General features: G+C 49.9%; 1 protein-coding gene across 2 annotated transcripts in view; it reads left to right on the forward strand.

Annotated features, from left to right (window-relative positions):
• Positions 1-1,071: 1,071 nt before the first annotated feature.
• Positions 1,072-25,320, forward strand: part of LOC147111362 (serine/threonine-protein kinase pim-1-like) — a 79,627-nt gene continuing 55,378 nt past the window's right edge. The window contains exons 1-2 of one of the 2 annotated variants that reach the window (XM_086002178.1): positions 1,158-1,246; positions 12,016-16,565. In XM_086002178.1, the coding sequence (XP_085858304.1) occupies positions 13,385-16,318 (2,934 nt within the window). In that variant the 5' untranslated portion in view covers positions 1,158-1,246; positions 12,016-13,384 and the 3' untranslated portion in view covers positions 16,319-16,565. Of the gene's footprint in view, positions 1,247-12,015; positions 16,566-25,320 lie in introns of those variants that run through there. The other variant, XM_086002182.1, reaches the window with a different exon arrangement.

Consider the following 25,320-nt stretch of genomic DNA (forward strand, 5'->3'; position numbering starts at 1 on the left):
GTCTGGACAGAGTAGAGAGAGAGAGAAACTGTTCCCATTGGCGGAAGGGTCGAGAACCAGAGGACACAGATTTAAGGTGATTGGCAGAAGAACCAAAGGCGACATGAGGAAAAACTTTTTACGCAGCGAGTGGTGAGGATCTGGAATGCACGGCCTGAAAGGGTGGTGGAGGCAGATTCAATCGTGGCTTTCAAAAGGGAGTTGGATAAGTATCTGAAGGAAAAAAATTTGCAGGGCTCCGGGGAAAGGGCGGGGAGTGGGACTGGCTGAAGTGCTCTTGCAGAGAGCCGGCACGGGCTCGACGGGCCGAATGGCCTCCTTCTGTGCTGTAACCATTCTTTGATTCTATGAGATGGGGCGGTAGTTTGAAAGGACAGAAGGTCAAGGGTGGATTTTTTGATAAGGGGAGTGATGACGGCAGATTTGAAGGGGAGGGGGACAGTTCCTGAGGAGAGAGAACCGTTAACAATATCAATAGGAAAGGGCAATAACTGACAGCCTTGCCAGCAACACCCACATCCCGTGAATGAATTAAAAAAATTAATCTGGGGGCCAGGAATGGAAGTTGGGTGGTCAGCAGTTTGGTGGGAATAGGGTCAAGGGAGCAGGAGGTGGGTCTCATGGACAAGATGAGCTTGGAGAGGTCATGAGGGAAGATCGGAGAGAAACTGGAGAAAGATGTGAGTTCAGGGCTAGGGCAGGGGTGAACCTTAGAGGAAGTTTGGCCCAGTGGGCTAGGGGAAGGAAGGGAAGTGGCAGAGGCAGCTGAACGGATGGTCTCAATCTTAGAGACAAAGTCCATGAGCTCCTCACACTTGTTGTTGGTCCCAACAGGCCCCAAACACCCTCTCCTACCTCAGCCACAAGTCATCTTCTCTAGGATGTCTATTCGGTGAGTATCAATGGATGCTCCAATCATGGAAACAAGCCTCTATCTTGTCCTCACGTGAAATCCAGCTATGTATCACATCACATGAGGTGGCAGTGAGTTAGAGCTGGGTGGCGTCAGAGTGCAGGTGGAAACTAACCTCATGTCTGCTGAAGATGTCAGCAAGGGGCAGCACGTAGATGAGGAAGAGGAGGGACCAGCAGACTAAAGCCACAGGAGAAAGGAAGATCAGACAGACGATGTGAATACGGAGAGAATGAGAGGGGCCAAGAATGGAAACTTGGAGCATTCCTGAGGGGACAGAAGGAGACCTCTTTTGGATTGGAAATATAAGAAGGAATTCATGTCCTTCAGACGGTAGGTACAGAGCGCATGTGTTTGTTTTGTTTTGTTTTAAACCTTGCACTTAAAGGTTCCACACGAAAGATAATGGAACAAAGGAGTACTTTATAAACTCTTTCCATTGCAACCTTTATCTAAGATATAGAATGTTAAATATACTGTACAATTGTTTCCAGTAAAGTTCTGCCAGAGAATATCAGCACCCAATTTCGGTCATTCCCCTTGAACGTGTATTTGCTGATATTGGAGCAGTGTGATACCGAGCTGTGTGTTGGTAAATAGAAGCCCGAAGTGTCGAGTGTTTCAACTGCTGTTGTATTCAGACTGGGTAAGAGGGTTCTGGATTGAGTCCAGCAACTGAACACATCCGTCAGCATTGAAGTGTATCTTGTTCTCGCAATGCCATTCAAGGTTCCGTGTCCTCAAAGACACAGCGACAGAACGGAGGGAAAGTTCACATCCTTGTTTCAAATAAAAGATATTTTCATAAACTCCAAGACAAGGAAGGAAAGATCTTGCATTTCTCCAGCGCCTTTCCCCACCTCAGGACATCCCAAAGCGCTTTACAGCCAATGAAGTGCTTTTGAAGTGTAGTCACTGTTGTAATGTGGGAAACGCAGCAGCCAATTGGCACACAGCAAGATCCCAAAAATAGTAGTGTGATAATTTGCAGATAATCTGTTTCAGTAAAGTTGGTTGAGAGATAAATATTGGCCAGGACACCGGGGAGGCCATTCAGCCCCTCGAGCCTGTTCCACCATTCAATGAGATCATGGCTGATCTGTATCCTAACTCCATCCACCCGCCTTGGTCCATGTCCCTTAACACCCTTGTCTAGCAAAAATCTATCGATCTCAGATTTTAAGTTATTAATTGAGCTGGCATCTACTGCTTTCTGTGGGAGAGAGTTCCACACTTTTACCACCCTTTGTGTGAAGAAGTGTTTCCTAACTTCGCTCCTGAATGGCCTGGCTCTGATTTTAAGGTTCTGCCCCCTTGTCTGAGACTCTCCCACCAGCAGAAAAAGTTTCTCCCCATCTACCCCATCAATTCCTTTCAAAATCCTAAAAACCTCAATCAAATCACCCCTTAACCATCTATATTCCAGGGAATACAAGCTGAGTTTCTGTATTTAAGCTGGGAGGTGTCAATGTGTGATAGGATCAGCAGTGTTGATCACAGCCCAACAGCCCTCCAGTGCCTCAAGTTACTAGTGTTCATGTTTGAGCTCAGACACTGAATGTTGATTGGCTAATTGGCCATGGAGAGCAGAAACATTATTTCAGTGAGCGAGTGGTCAATCTATGGAACAGGTTCCACAGGGAGACGGTGGGAGCAGTTAGTATTGATTCATTCAAATGCAAATGAGAGAGATTCCTTTCAGAAAATAATATTTTGTGCTCCAGTATCTGAGTAATTGGACACGTGACGTGTGGTGAGTGCAGCGAGCTCGGGAGGAACGGGTGACTTTGGACCTCTGGTTCCCCAAAGCTCTCCACCACTGGGGGTTTTCCTCACCTCATGTCTGGGTCTGTTGTAGACTCATTGATAGAGATTGATCGCTGTGATTGGTCAACAACCCCATTATCGTCGTATCGTGCGACTACCAGAATGGTAGAAGGTGAACGAGACGGACCTGGGTCTATTCCTGTCCAGCAAGTCCTCTGGCCCTATATTCCTATATTCCCATGTCCCTATATTCCCATGTTCCCATGTCCCTATATTCCCATGTTCCCATGTCCCTAAATTCCCATGTTCCTATATTCCCATGTTCCCATGTCCCTATATTCCCATGTTCCCATGTCCCTATATTCCCATGTCCCTATATTCCCATGTTCCCATGTCCCTAAATTCCCATGTTCCTATATTCCCATGTTCCCATGTCCCTATATTCCCATGTTCCTATATTCCCATGTTCCCATGTCCCTATATTCCCATGTTCCCATGTCCCTATATTCCCATGTCCCTATATTCCCATGTTCCCACGTCCCTATATTCACATGTTCCTATGTTTCCATGTTTCCATGTTCCCATGTCCCTATATTCCCATGTTCCTATATTCCCATATTCCCATGTCCCCATGTCCCCATATTCCCATGTCCCTATATTCCCATGTTCCTATATTCCCATGTTCCCATGTTCCTATATTCCCATGTTCCCATGTCCCTATATTCCCATGTTCCCATGTCCCTACATTCCCATATCCCTATATTCCCATGTCCCTATATTCCCATGTCCCTATATTCCCATATTCCCATGTTCCTATATTCCCATGTTCCTATATTCCCATGTCCCTATATTCCCATGTTCCCATGTCCCTATATTCCCATGTTCCCATGTTCCCATGTCCCTATATTCCCATGTTTCAATGTCCCTATATTCCCATGTTCTTATATTCCATGTTCCCATGTCCCTATATTCCCATGTTTCCATGTTCCCATGTCCCTATATTCCCATGTTTCCATGTTCCCATGTCCCTATATTCCCATGTTTCCATGTCCCTATATTCCTATGTTTCCATGTTCACATGTCCCTATATTCCCATGTTTCCATGTCCCTATATTCCCATGTTCCCATGTCCCTAAATTCCCATGTTCCTATATTCCCATGTTCCCATGTCCCTATATTCCCATGTTCCCATGTCCCTATATTCCCATGTCCCTATATTCCCATGTTCCCATGTCCCTAAATTCCCATGTTCCTATATTCCCATGTTCCCATGTCCCTATATTCCCATGTTCCTATATTCCCATGTTCCCATGTCCCTATATTCCCATGTTCCCATGTCCCTATATTCCCATGTCCCTATATTCCCATGTTCCCACGTCCCTATATTCACATGTTCCTATGTTTCCATGTTTCCATGTTCCCATGTCCCTATATTCCCATGTTCCTATATTCCCATATTCCCATGTCCCCATGTCCCCATATTCCCATGTCCCTATATTCCCATGTTCCTATATTCCCATGTTCCCATGTTCCTATATTCCCATGTTCCCATGTCCCTATATTCCCATGTTCCCATGTCCCTACATTCCCATATCCCTATATTCCCATGTCCCTATATTCCCATGTCCCTATATTCCCATATTCCCATGTTCCTATATTCCCATGTTCCTATATTCCCATGTCCCTATATTCCCATGTTCCCATGTCCCTATATTCCCATGTTCCCATGTTCCCATGTCCCTATATTCCCATGTTTCCATGTCCCTATATTCCCATGTTCTTATATTCCATGTTCCCATGTCCCTATATTCCCATGTTTCCATGTTCCCATGTCCCTATATTCCCATGTTTCCATGTTCCCATGTCCCTATATTCCCATGTTTCCATGTCCCTATATTCCTATGTTTCCATGTTCACATGTCCCTATATTCCCATGTTTCCATGTCCCTATATTCCCATGTTCCCATGTCCCTAAATTCCCATGTTCCTATATTCCCATGTTCCCATGTCCCTATATTCCCATGTTCCCATGTCCCTATATTCCCATGTCCCTATATTCCCATGTTCCCATGTCCCTAAATTCCCATGTTCCTATATTCCCATGTTCCCATGTCCCTATATTCCCATGTTCCTATATTCCCATGTTCCCATGTCCCTATATTCCCATGTTCCCATGTCCCTATATTCCCATGTCCCTATATTCCCATGTTCCCACGTCCCTATATTCACATGTTCCTATGTTTCCATGTTTCCATGTTCCCATGTCCCTATATTCCCATGTTCCTATATTCCCATATTCCCATGTCCCCATGTCCCCATATTCCCATGTCCCTATATTCCCATGTTCCTATATTCCCATGTTCCCATGTTCCTATATTCCCATGTTCCCATGTCCCTATATTCCCATGTTCCCATGTCCCTACATTCCCATATCCCTATATTCCCATGTCCCTATATTCCCATGTCCCTATATTCCCATATTCCCATGTTCCTATATTCCCATGTTCCTATATTCCCATGTCCCTATATTCCCATGTTCCCATGTCCCTATATTCCCATGTTCCCATGTTCCCATGTCCCTATATTCCCATGTTTCCATGTCCCTATATTCCCATGTTCTTATATTCCATGTTCCCATGTCCCTATATTCCCATGTTTCCATGTTCCCATGTCCCTATATTCCCATGTTTCCATGTTCCCATGTCCCTATATTCCCATGTTTCCATGTCCCTATATTCCTATGTTTCCATGTTCACATGTCCCTATATTCCCATGTTTCCATGTTCCCATGTCCCTATATTCCCATGTTCTTATATTCTATGTTCCCATGTCCCTATATTCCCATGTTCCCATGTTCCTATATTCCCATGTTCCCATGTTCCTATATTCCCATGTTCCTATATTCCCATGTTTCAATTTTCCCATGTCCCTATATTCCCATGTTCCCATGTCCCTATATTCCCATGTTCCCATGTTCCCATGTCCCTATATTCCCATGTTTCCATGTCCCTATATTCCCATGTTCTTATATTCCATGTTCCCATGTCCCTATATTCCCATGTTTCCATGTTCCCATGTCCCTATATTCCTATGTTTCCATGTTCCATGTCCCTATATTCCCATGTTCCCATGTTCCTATATTCCCATGTTCCCATGTCCCTATATTCGCATGTTCCTATATTCCCATGTTCCCATGTTCCTATATTCCCATGTTCCCATGTTCCCATGTCCCTATATTCCCATGTCCCTATATTCCCATGTTCCCATGTCCCTATATTCCCATGTTCTATTATTCTATGTTCCCATGTCCCTATATTCCCATGTTCCCATGTTCCTATATTCCCATGTTCCCATGCCCCTATATTCCCATGTTCCCATGTCCCTAAATTCCCATGTTCCTATATTCCCATGTTCCCATGTCCCTATATTCCCATGTTCATATGTCCCTATATTCCCATGTCCCTATATTCCCATGTTCCCATGTCCCTAAATTCCCATGTCCCTATATTCCCATGTTCCCATGTCCCTATATTCCCATGTCCCTATATTCCCATATTCCCATGTTCCTATATTCCCATGTTCCTATATTCCCATGTCCCTATATTCCCATGTTCCCATGTCCCTATATTCCCATGTTCCCATGTTCCCATGTCCCTATATTCCCATGTTTCCATGTCCCTATATTCCCATGTTCTTATATTCCATGTTCCCATGTCCCTATATTCCCATGTTTCCATGTTCCCATGTCCCTATATTCCCATGTTTCCATGTTCCCATGTCCCTATATTCCCATGTTTCCATGTCCCTATATTCCTATGTTTCCATGTTCACATGTCCCTATATTCCCATGTTTCCATGTTCCCATGTCCCTATATTCCCATGTTCTTATATTCTATGTTCCCATGTCCCTATATTCCCATGTTCCCATGTTCCTATATTCCCATGTTCCCATGTTCCTATATTCCCATGTTCCTATATTCCCATGTTTCAATTTTCCCATGTCCCTATATTCCCATGTTCCCATGTCCCTATATTCCCATGTTCCCATGTTCCCATGTCCCTATATTCCCATGTTTCCATGTCCCTATATTCCCATGTTCTTATATTCCATGTTCCCATGTCCCTATATTCCCATGTTTCCATGTTCCCATGTCCCTATATTCCTATGTTTCCATGTTCCATGTCCCTATATTCCCATGTTCCCATGTTCCTATATTCCCATGTTCCCATGTCCCTATATTCCCATGTTCCTATATTCCCATGTTCCCATGTTCCTATATTCCCATGTTCCCATGTTCCCATGTCCCTATATTCCCATGTCCCTATATTCCCATGTTCCCATGTCCCTATATTCCCATGTTCTAATATTCTATGTTCCCATGTCCCTATATTCGCATGTTCCCATGTTCCTATATTCCCATGTTCCCATGCCCCTATATTCCCATGTTCCCATGTCCCTAAATTCCCATGTTCCTATATTCCCATGTTCCCATGTCCCTATATTCCCATGTTCCTATGTCCCTATATTCCCATGTCCCTATATTCCCATGTTCCCATGTCCCTAAATTCCCATGTCCCTATATTCCCATGTTCCCATGTCCCTATATTCCCATGTCCCTATATTCCCATGTTCCCAGTCCCTATATTCACATGTTCCTATATTTCCATGTTTCCATGTTCCCATGTCCCTATATTCCCATGTTCCTATATTCCCATATTCCCATGTCCCCATGTCCCCATATTCCCATGTCCCTATATTCCCATGTTCCTATATTCCCATGTTCCCATGTTCCTATATTCCCATGTTCCCATGTCCCTATATTCCCATGTTCCCATGTCCCTATATTCCCAAGTCCCTACATTCCCATGTCCTTACATTCCCATATCCCTATATTCCCATGTCCCTATATTCCCATGTCCCTATATTCCCATATTCCCATGTTCCTATATTCCCATGTTCCTATATTCCCATGTTTCAATTTTCCCATGTCCCTATATTCCCATGTTTCCATGTCCCTATATTCCCATGTTCTTATATTCCATGTTCCCATGTCCCTATATTCCCATGTTCCCATGTTCCCATGTCCCTATATTCCCATGTTTCCATGTCCCTATATTCCCATGTTCTTATATTCCATGTTCCCATGTCCCTATATTCCCATGTTTCCATGTTCCCATGTCCCTATATTCCCATGTTTCCATGTCCCTATATTCCTATGTTTCCATGTTCACATGTCCCTATATTCCCATGTTTCCATGTTCCCATGTCCCTATATTCCCATGTTCTTATATTCCATGTTCCCATGTCCCTATATTCGCATGTCCCTATATTCCCATGTTCCCATGTTCCTATATTCCCATGTTCCCATGTCCCTATATTCCCATGTTCCTATATTCCCATGTTCCCATGTCCCTATATTCCCATGTTTCCATGTTCCCATGTCCCTATATTCCCATGTTCTTATATTCTATGTTCCCATGTCCCTATATTCCCATGTTCTTATATTCTATGTTCCCATGTCCCTATATTCCCATGTTCCCATGTTCCTATATTCCCATGTTCCCATGCCCCTATATTCCCATGTTCCCATGTCCCTAAATTCCCATGTTCCTATATTCCCATGTTCCCATGTCCCTATATTCCCATGTTCCTATGTCCCTATATTCCCATGTCCCTATATTCCCATGTTCCCATGTCCCTAAATTCCCATGTCCCTATATTCCCATGTTCCCATGTCCCTATATTCCCATGTCCCTATATTCCCATGTTCCCACGTCCCTATATTCACATGTTCCTATATTTCCATGTTTCCATGTTCCCATGTCCCTATATTCCCATGTTCCTATATTCCCATATTCCCATGTCCCCATGTCCCCATATTCCCATGTCCCTATATTCCCATGTTCCTATATTCCCATGTTCCCATGTTCCTATATTCCCATGTTCCCATGTCCCTATATTCCCATGTTCCCATGTCCCTATATTCCCAAGTCCCTACATTCCCATGTCCTTACATTCCCATATCCCTATATTCCCATGTCCCTATATTCCCATGTCCCTATATTCCCATATTCCCATGTTCCTATATTCCCATGTTCCTATATTCCCATGTTTCAATTTTCCCATGTCCCTATATTCCCATGTTCCCATGTCCCTATATTCCCATGTTCCCATGTTCCCATGTCCCTATATTCCCATGTTTCCATGTCCCTATATTCCCATGTTCTTATATTCCATGTTCCCATGTCCCTATATTCCCATGTTTCCATGTTCCCATGTCCCTATATTCCCATGTTTCCATGTCCCTATATTCCTATGTTTCCATGTTCATATGTCCCTATATTCCCATGTTTCCATGTCCCCATGTCCCTATATTCCCATGTTCTTATATTCCATGTTCCCATGTCCCTATATTCGCATGTCCCTATATTCCCATGTTCCCATGTTCCTATATTCCCATGTTCCCATGTCCCTATATTCCCATGTTCCTATATTCCCATGTTCCCATGTCCCTATATTCGCATGTCCCTATATTCCCATGTTCCCATGTCCCTATATTCCCATGTTTCCATGTTCCCATGTCCCTATATTCCCATGTTCTTATATTCTATGTTCCCATGTCCCTATATTCCCATGTTCCCATGTCCCTATATTCCCATGTTCCCATGTTCCTATATTCCCATGTTCCCATGTCCCTATATTCCCATGTTCCTCTGAGCACATTGCAGCAGTGCCTGATTTCCGTTGCTGAGTGGATTAGCCTGGCGTGCGGCTCCGTCTCCCCACATGGTCCAATCCATAAATTCAGCATCACCTGAGAGACACAGAGCAGGAAGATCCCAGGTTCGAGTCCTGGACTGTGCCAGTTCGCCAATCTCAGCCGGGCAGTTGTTGAGGTTAGATTGTCACAATTGCCCTCAGCAATAGAGGCAGAAAATCAGCCAAAATTTGCCCCCCCCCCGCCCCCTCCTGCTCGCCAAGCTTTCTGGAAAATGTGCGTGTGTGGATATTGAATGAAAGTGGGGTTGGACTTGACGGTGAGACCGTCTCCTTCTGCTCCACGGTTCACCCACTGACGAGGCTCACACATGGAGATTGACCAGTGGACTCAGGCCCCGGCAACAACCGCTTGTATTTATATAGCGCCTTTAACGTAGTAAAACATCCCAAGGCGCTTCACAGGTGCGATTATCAAACTAAATTTGACTCTAAGCCACATAAGGAGATATTAGGACAGGGAGGGAATCCCAGAGCTCGGGGCCCAGGCAGCTGAAGGCACGGCCGCCAATGGTGGAGCGATGGAAATCGGGGATGCTCAAGAGGCCAGAATTAGCGGAGCGCAGAGATCTCGGACTCTAGGGCTGGAGGAGGTTACAGAGATAGGGAGGGGCGAGGCTGTGGAGGAGGTTACAGAGATAGGGTGGGGCGAGGCCGTGGAGGAGGTTACAGAGATAGGGAGGGGCAAGGCTGTGGAGGAGGTTACAGAGATAGGGTGGGGCAAGGCCGTGGAGGAGGTTACAGAGGTAGGGTGGGGCGAGGCCGTGGAAGAGGTTACAGAGATAGGGAGGGGGCGAGGCCGTGGAGGAGGTTACAGAGATAGGGAGGGGCGAGGCCGTGGAGGAGGTTACAGAGATAGGGAGGGGCGAGGCCGTGGAGGTGGTTACAGAGATAGGGAGGGTTGTGGGGCTGGAGGAGGTTACAGAGATAGGGAGGGTTGTGGGGCTGGAGGAGGTTACAGAGATAGGGAGGGGCGAGGCTGTGGAGGAGGTTACAGAGATAGGGAGGGGCGAGGCCGTGGAGGAGGTCACAGAGATAGGGAGGGGTGAGGCCATGGAGGGATTTGAACAAAGAAATGGGAATTTTATAATCAAGCCATCACTGACACCAGCCTCAGGAGAGGAGGATTCAGACAATCCGATAGAAATAAGGCAAGATCCTCTGAGACCTCGCACCACCAGTGCAGCCTTGCATGAGTCAGTGAACACCGTCCCCCCCCCACCACCCCCAGTCCCCCAGTAAACCGGCCACTGTGAGCAGGGGGAGGGAACCATCCACAGTGTCTTCACAATAACCAGAATCGAAGAGCTCTCTCAGGTGCAATCCTCACTCTGCAGATGGTCAACATCCTCGTTGTGCGGAGAGACTGGAGAAGCTGGGGTTGTTTTCCTTAGAGCAGAGAAGGTTAAGGGGAGATTTAATAGAGGTGTTCAAAATCATGAAGTTTGATGGAGTAAATAAGGAGAAACTGTTTCCAGTGGCAGGAGGGTCGGTAACCAGAGGACACAGATTGAAGATCATCGGCAAAAGAACCAGAGGGGAGATGAGGAGAATGTTTTTACGCAGCGAGTTGTTGTGATCTGGAACGCGCTGCCTGAAAGGGCGGTGGAAGCAGATTCAATAGTAACTTTCAAAAGGGAATTGGATAAATACTTGAAGGGAAAACATTTTACAGAGTTATGGGGAAAGAGCAGGTGAGTGGGACTAATTGGAGAGCAGAACCAAAGAGCCGGCGCAGGCACGATGGGCCGAATGGCCTCACTCTGTGCTGTGAGATTCTAGGATTGTTATGACTCAGATGTTTTCCATTCCTTTCAAATTGTTCTCCGAGGCTGTTCCTGGAGAGACCGAGGTTGTCTGATAAGGAATGTATAAGAACACGTTTGAAGCTGTGTTTTCCATCTGCTGAGCAAGGCCTTGTTTACTTCCTTTCAACCTTGCCCTTTGCCCCTTGTCATAGGTCACCAGCAATGAGCTGATAACAATCAAATGTCAGCTACAGAATGTGTTGATGTTGCTGCAGCTTGATGTGGGGCCAACTGGGCAGATCCCTTTGGCTTTTTGGTCTTTCGGTAAAGGGCAGATTCCTTCTCAGGGCTGGGCTGCATTCCAGGAGGATTCAGTGCACACTGTAACATCGCCGTCTCCACCCTCACCTCAGTCCATCTGCTGCTGAAACCCTCATCCTTCCCTCTGTCACCTCCAGACTCAACTATTCCAACGCTCTCCTAGCCCGCCTCCCATCTTCTATCGTCCGTAAACTTCAACTCAGCCAAAACTCTGCAGCCCCGAGACCTAACTCGCATCCAGTCCCGTTCACCCATCGCCCCCTGTGCTCACTGTAGTGTATGTAACCGTTCCACCTTTAAGAGAACTATTTTAAGAGTTGCACTACTTTATCTTGGCTGCTGTATACTGTAATACCGGCGGTGACCACACCGGTATATAAGTGCTGTGTAATGATTTATTGGGCAGTTCCGCCCTGACCTTCGACTAGTAAAGACCTGTTAAATTTTACTCTTGTGGTCTGTGTATTAATTCTCAATATAACACACAGACTTAACAGTGGCGACGAGTTCGATCTTACCCTGCGGCAGAGATTATCCAAGGCAGTTTAACGGGCGTCGAGAAGAGGCATCCGCCCTCATCATTCTGCTGAGAGAAGACTCGGGTCTGCAGAGCAACGGAAGAATTATAACACGAAGCCTTCCATCAGCAACAGGCAGGATCATCCCTTCTATCACGGTGGTGGGTAAGCCGATCAGCGATGAACAGCGAGGCGGCCACGTTGGCTGTGAAATAGGGGAGGGAAGATCGGAGGATATAAGGGCGGAGAACTCGACCACGGCCGGGGAAAAGAGCCGGACAGAAGTCGGGGCCAGAGTCGCTGAGACTGGGGCAGCGTAGGCACGGAAGCCGCGGTGAATGCAAACGCAGCCGGTGTGAGAGACCGCAGCGAATGCAAACGCAGCCGGTGTGAGAGACCGGGCTGCAAGCGGGCTGGGAGATGCAGCAGCGTCGAGAGCAAGCTCGACTGCGACCGGTGAAAAAGGCCGGGCAGCTACCGCGGCCGCGAGGCGCAGCGACCGGGACAGCAAGGCGCGGGAGAAAATTAAAAAAATAAAAAACCGCGGAGAACTCAGCCGCAGCCGGGGGGGAAAGGACTAGACTGCAAGAGGGGCTGGGAGGCACGATTGAAAACCGCTGGGGAGGGCGAACGCAGCAATACGGCAATCGCCGTTACAGCCAGCGGGAGAGACCTAGCGAGCGAGGGAGAACGAGACCGAGCGAGCGAGGGAGAACGAGACCAAGCGAGCGAGGGAGACCGTGCGAGCGAGGGAGACCGAGCGAGCGAGGGAGAACGAGCGAGCGAGGGAGAACGAGACCGAGCGAGGGAGACCGAGCGAGATTTCCGCCCAGCGGCTTGCAGCAGCTTTCCGCAAAGGACCAAGAGCTGGAACTGTCCGCCGCCAACTGGTTGCCCCCAGCGCCCGGTTGCCCCTGTCGGGAAAGGGAACAAGGAACTCAATCAGCTGTTCTCGCGCTTTCAGAATAAACTGAAGCCGGCGCGCAGGCTGCGAACCCCGAAAGCCAGCGGTCGTCGCCCGAGGGCAAAGCTTTACCCCCCCGCCCGAGGAAGAAACGCGGGAAGCCACCATTTAGGCGGGGAAGAAGACAAGCGCGGGAAACCGCCATTCTCGGAGGCGGGGAAGAAGACAAGCGCAGGAAACCGCCATTCTCGGAGGCGGGGAAGAAGACAAGCGCGGGAAACCGCCATTCTCGGAGGCGGGGAAGAAGATAAGCGCGGGAAACCGCCATTCTCAGAGGCGGGGAAGAAGATAAGCGCGGGAAACCGCCATTTTTGAAAAAAAAATGTTAAAGAAAAAAGAAAAATTTCGTTGTTGTTTCTCAAGAAGATTGCGAGGATGCCTAAGCGTGGTAACATCAACGATTTCGATCCCGATGTGGAAGATTGGGCCACGTATGTAGAACGCATAGAGATATATTGTAAGGCAAATAAAATATCAAATGATGATAAAGCTCTAACCTTACTAAACTCAATGGGTGCGAAGACATACGGGCTATTGAAGCATCTTCTATCACCAGCTAAACCGGCGGATCAGACTTTCGCTAATATTGTTGCTGTCCTGAAGGATCATTTGAACCCCGCACCGCTGATGTTAGCGGAACGATTTAAATTTTATGCGAGAACACAACTGAAAGAGGAAAGCAACGCGGAGTACTTGGTTGAACTGCGTAGGCTAGCGAAATACTGTCAGTTTGGGGAAAATCTGACAGAGGCACTGAGAGACAAGTTCGTGTGTGGGTTGTCAAAGGAAGGAACACAAAAGCGACTGCTCGAAGAGAATGATCTTACACTTGATAAGGCTGTCACTATTGCAGCATCGCACGAAGCCGCAGCAAGAGGCACTGTGGAAATGCAGCTGAAGGCAGCGGTACTCAGCATGGATCAAATGGCTTCGGGTACAACGAAATGTTATCGTTGTGGGAAGACAACACACGATCAGAACCAATGCTGGTTTAAAAACCAGGAATGTAGAAAATGTGGCAAGCTTGGTCACATAGCTAACGTATGCCGGTCGGGTAAGAAGACCAGCAACAAAAAGTCACCGCAGGAAAAGTGCAGAAAGGTACATAAGGTGGCTGAGAAGAGTTCGGATGAACAGAATTCGGATTCAGACTCCAACAGCCAGGAACTGGGTAGTCTGAGAATTCACAATGTGAGTAAGGAAGCTGACCTACAAACTATCTGGGTCACGCTAAAGATAGCCGGAGTCCAAGTGAAAATGGAATTGGACACAGGATCAGCCCTAACAGTCATAAACCGAAGGGACTACAAGCGGCTATTCTCGCATATACCCTTGAGAGATACCAAGATTGTATTGCAGACATACACAGGGCAAAGAGTATACCCCATCGGAAAGATAAAAGTCAAGGTGAGACACAAGGGCAAAGAACACCAAGGAATGGACTTATATGTACTACCTGAGGGAGGTCCACCACTTCTGGGACGGGAGTGGATCAGGAAAATAAATATGGACTGGCACTCCCTAAAAGCAATAAAGAGTGAGAACTCGGTGAAGACAGTCAGCTCAGACTCTGGAACTGATGATGGTAAGACCAGCCCATGTGCAAAAGACAAGTCTAAAATGGACTTGCAGACTAATGATGGAAAAACGAAGGAGTGCATAAATGCTTATGCTTCAGAGGAGAACAAAGTATCAGAACAGAATTCCACTGAACAACAACAACATAGTTTGACAGAGAATTCTGAGTCTGTCCAGTCTACAGACATGCACATTTCTGAGGAACACCGGGCTCGAACTCAACTCCATTTCAAACTACAACAGCAATTAGAACAAATGATTCACCGTTTTGAGCAAGAGATGAATGCAAAGAAAAAGTTCTTTGACACAGAGTGGGAGAATCTGGAAAGACAGCAGAAGCAGCTGATGGAGAAAATGGAGCAGGAACACACAAACCGTCTGCGCGAGGAGGCCAAACGAATCAAAGCTGATTCGGTTTCTGAAGGTGCGTGCTCTAATCTGGTGGAGCAAGATGTTCAGCAACTGAAGGCGCTTGTTAGCAGGTTGCAGGCAGAAAAGGCTGATTTGGTTGCCATGAATTCCGAGCTCCTACTGAAGTTGGGTGCAGCATCACCGGACGATTCATTTGTTGAAATTCGAATGGTGGAGGCTGCAGATGATGGCGAATTAAAAGCAGCAAAGGAGCCCCAGTGCAAGGTTACAAACAGCCCTGCAGCCTATACGTCAAAAACACATGACGACGACACTGGGAAACGTCTGATGTCAGAAGAGTTAATGGTCAGCCAACTCCTTCATATGCTGAGGGACAAGACTCTGAAATGGAAAAAACTTGAACACGAGCTTCAATCTTCAAAGGAAAGGGGTTCGGAGCTCTCAAAAGTTATTGAAATAGCTGAGGTTGCAACGCAGATTGAGAAGATTGCAGCAGAGCAGCCCTTGGATGCCAAGAGTACGCTGACTCACGTCAATGTAGAACAACAGAATGCTGAAACAGCTGCTCCAGTAGAGGAATTGAATAGTCCGAACAATCAATCTCCGAATGAAGTTGAAGTATTGAAATCACAAATGATGTCATTAGTAAAAGGCTTGCAGGAAGCCCAGAAAAAGCTGGATGAAGCTGAACACATGAAGCAGTCTCTTCAGGAGAGATGTCTGGATTTGGAACAAAAGCTGGCTAACGTCCAGCTGGGCATGGAGGAAATAGAAGACCCTCTCGCTGGCCTAGCTCAGGACGACACCGAATATTACCACGACCTGTTCTGCCCAGCTTGTGGGGAAATCTTCCAAAGTGCAAAAACCATGAAGAATCACGAAAAGTCTAAGAAACACCGGGAGATGGTGGCGCTACTACGGCAACAGCTGGAGGAAGAGGAGGAGGAACTGTGCATGCAGCTGGGAGTGGAGCCCAGAGAGTCTCCAAGAAGCAGAAAAGGAAAAGACGAAGCAGAAGAGGATGACCCATCTGAACCATTATCACCTCTATCAGGTCACGCACGTGGTCCCTCCGAACTGAGTCAAATCAGTTTGGAAGTAGAAAAACTTCCCAAGGTACTCGAGCTTTTAGAAGTCAGCAATGCTGGTTCTGAAGTTACGAAAGTTCAAGCTGTTAAGTCCAGTGAAGGACTATTAGATGAGTCACCCCAGCAACGTGAACCTACTACACCACCAAGAACTACGACACCACCGAGGCGTTATCCGGACCGAGTCAGGAAGCGCAGGAGGCGCCTCCGCAGAGACTTAATCTGTGAACTGTTTTCCGCAGAGACTGAATCTGTGAACTGTTTTACATGAAGTTGTGTATCTATGTTATGATGTTATGTTTAATGGGGAATATATATATTGTAAGCTAAAAAGGGAGGATTGTAGTGTATGTAACCGTTCCACCTTTAAGAGAACTATTTTAAGAGTTGCACTACTTTATCTTGGCTGCTGTATACTGTAATACCGGCGGTGACCACACCGGTATATAAGTGCTGTGTAATGATTTATTGGGCAGTTCCGCCCTGACCTTCGACTAGTAAAGACCTGTTAAATTTTACTCTTGTGGTCTGTGTATTAATTCTCAATATAACACATAGACTTAACACTCACTGCCCCGTGTCCTAACTCACACCCAATCGCATTCACCCATCCCCCACTGTGCTCACTGCCCTGTGTCCTAACTCACACCCAGTCCCGTTCACCCATCACCACCTGTGCTCACTGCCCCGTGTCTTAACTCACAACCAGCCCCGCTCACCCATCACCACCTGTGCTCACTGCACCGTGTCCTAACTCACACCCAGTCCCGTTCACCCATCACCCACTGTGCTCACTGCCCCGTGTCCTAACTCACACCCAGTCCCGTTCACCCATCACCCCCAGTGCTCACTGCCCCGTGTCCTAACTCACACCCAGTCCCGTTCACCCATCACCCCCTGTGCTCACTGCCCCGTGTCCTAACTCACACACAGTCCCGTTCACCCATCACCCCCTGTGCTCACTGCCCCGTGTCCTAACTCACACCCAGTCCCGTTCACCCATCACCCCCGTGCTCACTGCCTCGTGTCCTAGCTCACACCCAGTCCCGTTCACCCATCACCCCCTGTGCTCACTGCCCCGTGTCCTAACTCACACCCAGTCCTGTTCACCCATCACCCCCTGTGCTCACTGCCCCATGTCCTAACTCACACCCAGTCCCGTTCACCCATCACCCCCTGCGCTCACTGCCCCGTGTACTAACTCACACGCAGTCCCGTTCACCCATCACCCCCTCTGCTCACAGCCCCGTGTCCTAACTCACACCCAGTCCCGTTCACCCACCACCCCACTGTGCTCACTGCCCCGTGTCCTAAGTCACACCCAGTCCCGTTCACCCATCACCCCCTGGGCTCACTGCCCCATGTCCTAACTCACACCCAGTCCCTTTCACCCATCACCCCTGTGCTCGCTGACCTACATTGGTTGCCAATTCGGCAAGATCTCCGGGATAATGGTAGGAGTGTCAAAGAGGATAATCCTCCAATTGGAGAAACCCCTGAAATGTACCCCAGTGAGAGTCAGTGTCTGTGGAACTGTACCCCAGTGAGAGTCAGTGTCTGTGGAACTGTACCCCAGTGAGAGTCAGTGTCTGTGGAACTGTACCCAAGTGAGAGTCAGTGTCTGTGGAACTGTTCCCCAGTCAGAGTCAGTGTCTGTGGAACTGTACCCCAGTGAGAGTCAGTATCTGTGGAGCTGTACCCCAGTGAGAGTCAGTGTCTGTGGAACTGTACCCCAGTGAGAGTCAGTGTCTGTGGAACTGTACCCCAGTGAGAGTCAGTGTCTGTGGAACTGTACCCCAGTGAGAGTCAATGTCTGTGGAACTGTTCCCCAGTGAGAGTCAGTGTCTGTGGAACTGTACCCAAGTGAGAGTCAGTGTCTGTGGAACTGTTCCCCAGTCAGAGTTAGTGTCTGTGGAACTGTACCCCAGTGAGAGTCAGTGTCTGTGGAGCTGTACCCCAGTGAGAGTCAGTGTCTGTGGAACTGTACCCCAGTGAGAGTCAGTGTCTGTGGAACTGTACCCCAGTGAGAGTAAGTCTCTGTGGAACTGTACCCCAGTGAGAGTCAGTGTCTGTGGAGCTGTACCCCAGTGAGAGTCAGTGTCTGTGGAACTGTACCCAAGTGAGAGTCCGTGTCTGTAGAACTGTACCCCAGTGAGAGTCAGTGTCTGTGGAACTGTACCCCAGTGAGAGTCAGTGTCTGTGGAACTGTACCCCAGTGATAGTCAGTGTCTGTGGAACTGTACCGCAGTGAGAGTCAGTGTCTGTGGAACTGTACCCCAGTGAGAGTCAGTGTCTGTGGAACTGTACCCCAGTGTGATTCAGTGTCTGTGGAACTGTAGCCCAGTGAGAGTCAGTGTCTGTGGAACTGTACCCCAGTGAGAGTCAGTGTCGGTGGAACTGTACCCCAGTGAGAGTCAGTGTCTGTGGAACTGTACCCCAGTGAGCCAGTGTCTGTGGAACTGTACCCCAGTGAGAGTCAGTGTCTGTAGAACTGTACCCCAGTGAGAGTCAGTGTCTGTGGAACTGTACCACAGTGAGAGTCAGTGTCTGTGGAACTGTAACCCAGTGAGAGTCAGTGTCTGTGGAACTGTACCTCAGTGAGAGTCAGTGTCTGTGGAACTGTACCCCAGTGAGAGTCAGTGTCTGTGGAACTGTACCCCAGTGAGAGTCAGTGTCTGTGGAACTGTACCCCAGTGAGAGTCAGTGTCTGTGGAACTGTACCCCTGTGAGAGTCAGTGTCTGTGGAACTGTACCCAAGTGAGAGTCCGTGTCTGTGGAACTGTACCCCAGTGAGAGTCAGTGTCTGTGGAACTGTACCCCAGTGAGAGTCAGTGTCTTTGGAACTGTTCCCCAGTGAGAGTCAGTGTCTGTGGAACTGTACCCCAGTGAGAGTCAGTGTCTGTGGAACGGTACCCCATTGAGAGTCAGTGTCTGTGGAACTGTACCCCAGTGAGAGTCAGTGTCTGTGGAACTGTACCCACAGTGAGAGTCAGTGTCTGTGGAACTGTACCCCAGTGAGAGCCAGTGTCTGTGGAACTGTACCCCAGTGAGAGTCAGTGTCTGTGGAACTGTACCCCAGTGACAGTCAGTGTCTGTGGAACTGTACACCAGTGAGAGTCAGTGTCTGTGGAACTGTACCCCAGTGAGAGTCAGTGTCTTTGGAACTGTTCCCCAGTGAGAGTCAGTGTCTGTGGAACTGTACCCCAGTGAGAGTCAGTGTCTGTGGAACTGTACCCCATTGAGAGTCAGTGTCTGTGGAACTGTACCCCAGTGAGAGTCAGTGTCTGTGGAACTGTACCCACAGTGAGAGTCAGTGTCTGTGGAACTGTACCCCAGTGAGAGCCAGTGTCTGTGGAACTGTACCCCAGTGAGAGTCAGTGTCTGTGGAACTGTACCCCAGTGACAGTCAGTGTCTGTGGAACTGTACACCAGTGAGAGTCAGTGTCTGTGGAACTGTACCCCAGTGAGAGTCAGTGTCTGTGGAACTGTACCCCAGTGAGAGTCAGTGTCTGTGGAACTGTACCCCATTGAGAGTCAGTGTCTGTGGAACTGTACCCCAGTGAGAGTCAGTGTCTGTGGAACTGTAGCCCAGTGAGAGTCAGTGTCTGTGGAACTGTACGCCAGTGAGAGTCAGTGTCTGTGGAACTGTACCCCAGTGAGAGTCAGTGTCTTTGGAACTGTACCCCAGTGAGAGTCAGTGTCTGTGGAACTGTACCCCAGTTAGAGTCAGTGTCTGTGGAACTGTACCCCAGTGAGAGTCAGTGTCTGTGGAACTGTACCCCAGTGTGAGTCAGTGTCTGTGGAACTGTACCCCAGTGAGTGTCAGTGTCTGTGGAACTGTACCCCTGTGAGAGTCAGTGTCTGTGGAACTGTACCCCAGTGAGAGTCAGTGTCTGGAACTGTACCCCAGTGAGAGTCAGTGTCTGTGGAACTGTACCCCAGTGAGAGTCAGTGTCTGTGGAACTGTACCCCAGTGAGAGTCAGTGTCTGTGGAACTGTACCCCAGTGAGAGTCAGTGCCTGTGGAACTGTTCCTCAGTGAGAGTCAGTGTCTGTGGAACTGTACCCCAGTGAGAGTCAGTGCCTGTGGAACTGTACCCCAGTGAGAGTCAGTGTCTGTGGAACTGTACCCCAGTGAGAGTCAGTGTGTGGAACTGTACCCCTGTGAGAGTCAGTGTCTGTGGAACTGTACCCCAGTGAGAGTCAGTGTCTGTGGAACTGTACCCCAGTGAGAGTCAGTGTCTTTGGAACTGTTCCCCAGTGAGAGTCAGTGTCTGTGGAACTGTGCCCCAGTGAGAGTCAGTGTCTGTGGAACTGTACCCCATTGAGAGTCAGTGTCTGTGGAACTGTACCCCAGTGAGAGTCAGTGTCTGTGGAACTGTACCCCAGTGAGAGTCAGTGTCTGTGGAACTGTACCCACAGTGAGAGTCAGTGTCTGTGGAACTGTACCCCAGTGAGAGCCAGTGTCTGTGGAACTGTACACCAGTGAGAGTCAGTGTCTGTGGAACTGTACCCCAGGGAGAGTCAGTGTCTGTGGAACTGTACACCAGTGAGAGTCAGTGTCTGTGGAACTGTACCCCAGTGAGAGTCAGTGTCTGTGGAACTGTACCCCAGTGAGATTCAGTGCCTGTGCAACTGTACCCCAGTGAGAGTCAGTGTCTGTGGAACTGTACGCCAGTGAGAGTCAGTGTCTGTGGAACTGTAGCCCAGTGAGAGCCAGTGTCTGTGGAACTGTACGCCAGTGAGAGTCAGTGTCTGTGGAACTGTACCCCAGTGAGAGTCAGTGTCTTTGGAACTGTACCCCAGTGAGAGTCAGTGTCTGTGGAACTGTACCCCAGTTAGAGTCAGTGTCTGTGGAACTGTACCCCAGTGAGAGTCAGTGTCTGTGGAACTGTACCCCAGTGAGAGTCAGTGTCTGTGGAACTGTACCCCAGTGAGAGTCAGTGTCTGTGGAACTGTACTCCAGTGAGAGTCTGTGTCTGTGGAACTGTACCCCAGTGAGAGTCAGTGTCTGTGGAACTGTACCACAGTGAGAGTCAGTGTCTGTGGAACTGTACCCCAGTGAGAGTCAGTGTCTGTGGAACTGTAGCCCAGTGAGAGTCAGTGTCTGTGGAACTGTAGCCCAGTGAGAGTCAGTGTCTGTGGAACTGCACCCCAGTGAGAGTCAGTGCCTGTGGAAATGTACCCCAGTGAGAGTCAGTGTCTGTGGAACTGTACCCCAGTGAGAGTCAGTGTCTGTGGAACTGTACCCCAGTGAGAGTCAGTGTCTGTGGAACTGTACCCCAGTGAGAGTCAGTGTCTGTGGAACTGTGCCCCAGTGAGAGTCTGTGTCTGTGGAACTGTACCCCAGTGAGAGTCAGTCTCTGTGGACCTGTACCCCAGTGAGAGTCAGTGTCTGTGGAACTGTACCCCAGTGAGAGTCAGTGTCTGTGGAACTGTAGCCCAGTGAGAGTCAGTGTCTGTGGAACTGTAGCCCAGTGAGAGTCAGTGTCTGTGGAACTGCACCCCAGTGAGAGTCAGTGCCTGTGGAACTGTTCCTCAGTGAGAGTCAGTGTCTGTGGAACTGTACCACAGTGAGAGTCAGTGTCTGTGGAACTGTACCCCAGTGAGTGTCAGTGTCTGTGGAACTGTACCCCAGTGAGAGTCAGTGTCTGTGGAACTGTACCCCAGTGAGAGTCAGTGTCTGTGGAACTTTACCCAGTGAGAGTCAGTGTCTGTGGAACTGTACCCCAGTGAGAGTCAGTGTCTGTGGAACTGTACCCCAGTGAGAGTCAGTTTCTGTGGAACTGTACCCCAGTGAGAGTCAGTGTCTGTGGAACTGTACCCCAGTGAGTGTCAGTGTCTGTGGAACTGTACCCCTGTGAGAGTCAGTATCTGTGGAACTGTACCCCAGTGAGAGTCAGTGCCTGTGGAACTGTACCCCAGTGAGAGTCAGTGTCTGTGGAACTGTACCCCAGTGAGAGTCAGTGCCTGTGGAACTGTACCCCAGTGAGAGTCAGTGTCTGTGGAACTGTACCCCAGTGAGAGTCAGTGTCTGTGGAACTGTACCCCAGTGAGAGTCAGTGCCTGTGGAACTGTTCCTCAGTGAGAGTCAGTGTCTGTGGAACTGTACCCCAGTGAGAGTCAGTGTCTGTGGAACTGTACCCCAGTGAGAGTCAGTGTCTGTGGAACTGTACCCCAGTGAGAGTCAGTGTCTGTGGAACTGTACCCCAGTGAGAGTCAGTGTCTGTGGAACTGTACCCCAGTGAGAGTCAGTGTCTGTGGAACTGTACCCCAGTGAGTCAGTGCCTTCAGGAGGGGAGCAGACTGGAACAAGGCATCATCTGGTGACAGAAGCTTCATTAGAAATTCTTCGCCTCTGATTTTCGGAGACGGGAACGATCTCTTTAATTTCGAATACACGCTCGGCTTGTTTGTCACTAAAAGCCATAATTGAAGACGCGAGAAATTGTTAAACGAAGGTGAAGTCCTCATTGTCAGGTCTTGTTAATCCTCCAGCGTTTCTCTAACTGAGGGAGACTTGACAAATCTTTGCATGTTTTTCGAATGATGCCGACAGCAACACCCGAAGCAATCCCTCGATTTGTGGAGGAATTCTGTTTATCATGTTTGGCATAAGTGGCATTCTTGGAATCTGACAGATTCCGCTGGTCTGTGGAGTCTGGCCCTGCAGATTTGTGGGTGTTTGAGTTTACCGGGCTTGTGGAATTCCCGCTAAACGCCGTCGAATTTCTGCCGTCAGCTGAAAGATTCTGTAGCTTTCCGATCGGTTTTTGCTCTGATAGCGCTGTCTGACCGAGGCAACTCTCCTGTGACACGATAAAAGGGGAATTTTGATTGTTTGTGATCTTAAAGGGGTAAAACCGCGACACGGAATTACAGACCTCTGGGTCAAAGGTCAAGGCCCACGTTGCCAAAGTTCAAAAGCACACAGGGGAGAAATTTGTGTGTTTAGCGCCACACGTTCATGCCACGAGATGGCGCTAAAATGCCGTTCAGCGTTCTACCGCCAGCTGATGGCGGTTCCAGCGTCGCACGCCATATCCGTCTCGCCGGTAGCGCGGCCGCTAAACTTGATTGCCGGGGACATCGCTGTCACAGAGATCATGATGTCAGTGAGCGTGGAACTTGACCAGCAGCCTTTGCTACCAGGGATTGCGGGACCACCTGAGGAGGAGGACGAGGAGGAGGACGAGGAGGAACAGGCGGGAGGGCCGAGGCAGCGAGACATTCGGCCTTCTGGACCGGCTGTCCGTGACCGGCTCATCAGACTCCGATTCACATGAAGGAAACCCCAGATCGCCGTAGCTCACCACATCCCCATCATACCATCCCTGTCACAGGCCCTATCACAGCATCCTCCTGGGCGCAAAGCTGAAATGAGAGACCACAAAAGATTCCAAACATAATTAATAAATTTATCTATAAACATATCACACATATTACATGAATACTATTAACTAATCACCGTTTTGCAATCTCTTAGTGCCTGTCGTTCATGTGCCTTTTCCTACTCTAGTGCTCCCCCAGTGGCTGCAACATGCCTGGTTCAGCAGCTTCACCTCCCGAGCTGCAGCCACTGGAACAGGTGGAGCATCACACAAGGCGGGCGCTGGGACTCTGCACAAGGCGGGCGCTGGGACTGTGCACAAGGCGGGCGCTGGGACTCTGCACAATGCGGGCGCTGGGACTCTGCACAAGGCGGGCACTGGGACTGTGCACAAGGCGGGCGCTGGGACTCTACACAAGGCGGGCACTGGGACTCTGCACAAGGCGGGCACTGGGACTCTGCACAAGGCGGGCACTGGGACTCGACACAAGGCGGGCACTGGGACTCTACACAAGGCGGGCGCTGGGACTCTGCACAAGGCGGGCACTGGGACTCTGCACAAGGCGGGCGCTGGGACTCTGCACAAGGCGGGCGCTGCGACTCTGCACAAGGCGGGCACTGGGACTCTGCACAAGGCGGGCGCTGGGACTCTGCACAAGGCGGGCGCTGCGACTCTGCACAAGGCGGGCACTGCGACTCTGCACAAGGCGGGCACTGGGACTTTGCACAAGGCGGGCACTGGGACTCTACACAAGGCGGGCACTGGGACTCTGCACAAGGCGGGCACTGGGACTCTGCACAATGCGGGCGCTGGGACTCTGCACAAGGCGGGCACTGGGACTCTGCACAAGGCGGGCACTGGGACTCTGCACAAGGCGGGCACTGGGACTCTGCACAATGCGGGCACTGGGACTCTGCACAAGGCGGGCACTTGGACTCTGCACAAGGCGGGCACTGGGACTCTGCACAAGGCGGGGCGCTGGGACTCTGCACAATGCGGGCACTTGGACTCTGCACAAGGCGGGCGCTGGGACTCTGCACAATGCGGGCACTTGGACTCTGCACAAGGCGGGCACTGGGACTCTGCACAAGGCGGGCACTGGGACTCTGCACAATGCGGGCACTTGGACTCTGCACAAGGCGGGCACTGGGACTCTGCACAAGGCGGGCACTGGGACTCTGCACAATGCGGGCACTTGGACTCTGCACAAGGCGGGCGCTGGGACTCTGCACAAGGCGGGCGCTGGGACTCTACACAAGGCGGGCGCTGGGACTCTGCACAAGGCGGGCGCTGGGACTCTGCACAAGGCGGGCGCTGGGACTCTGCACAAGGCGGGCACTGGGACTCTGCACAAGGCGGGCACTGGGATTCTGCACAAGGCGGGCACTGGGACTCTGCACAAGGCGGGCACTGGGACTCTGCACAAGGCGGGCGCTGGGACTCTACACAAGGCGGGCGCTGGGACTCTGCACAAGGCGGGCGCTGGGACTCTGCACAAGGCGGGCGCTGGGACTCTGCACAAGGCGGGCGCTGGGACTCTGCACAAGGCGGGCGCTGGGACTCTGCACAAGGCGGGCTCTGGGACTCTGCACAAGGCGGGCGCTGGGACTCTGCACAAGGTGGGCACTGGGACTCTGCACAAGGCGGGCGCTGGGACTCTGCACAAGGCGGGCGCTGGGACTCTGCACAAGGCGGGCACTGGGACTCTGCACAAGGCGGGCGCTGGGACTCTGCACAAGGCGGGCGCTGGGACTCTGCACAAGGCGGGCACTGGGACTCTGCACAAGGCGGGCACTGGGACTCTGCACAAGGCGGGCGCTGGGACTCTGCACAAGGCGGGCGCTGGGACTCTGCACAAGGCGGGCGCTGGGACTCTACACAAGGCGGGCGCTGGGACTCTGCACAAGGCGGGCACTGGGACTCTGCACAATGCGGGCACTGGG

The sequence above is a fragment of the Somniosus microcephalus genome, chromosome 11, assembly GCF_052327205.1.
Source record: "Somniosus microcephalus isolate GS21.2 chromosome 11, FLI_Smic_1.0, whole genome shotgun sequence".
In the NCBI taxonomy this organism is placed as follows: domain Eukaryota; kingdom Metazoa; phylum Chordata; class Chondrichthyes; order Squaliformes; family Somniosidae; genus Somniosus; species Somniosus microcephalus.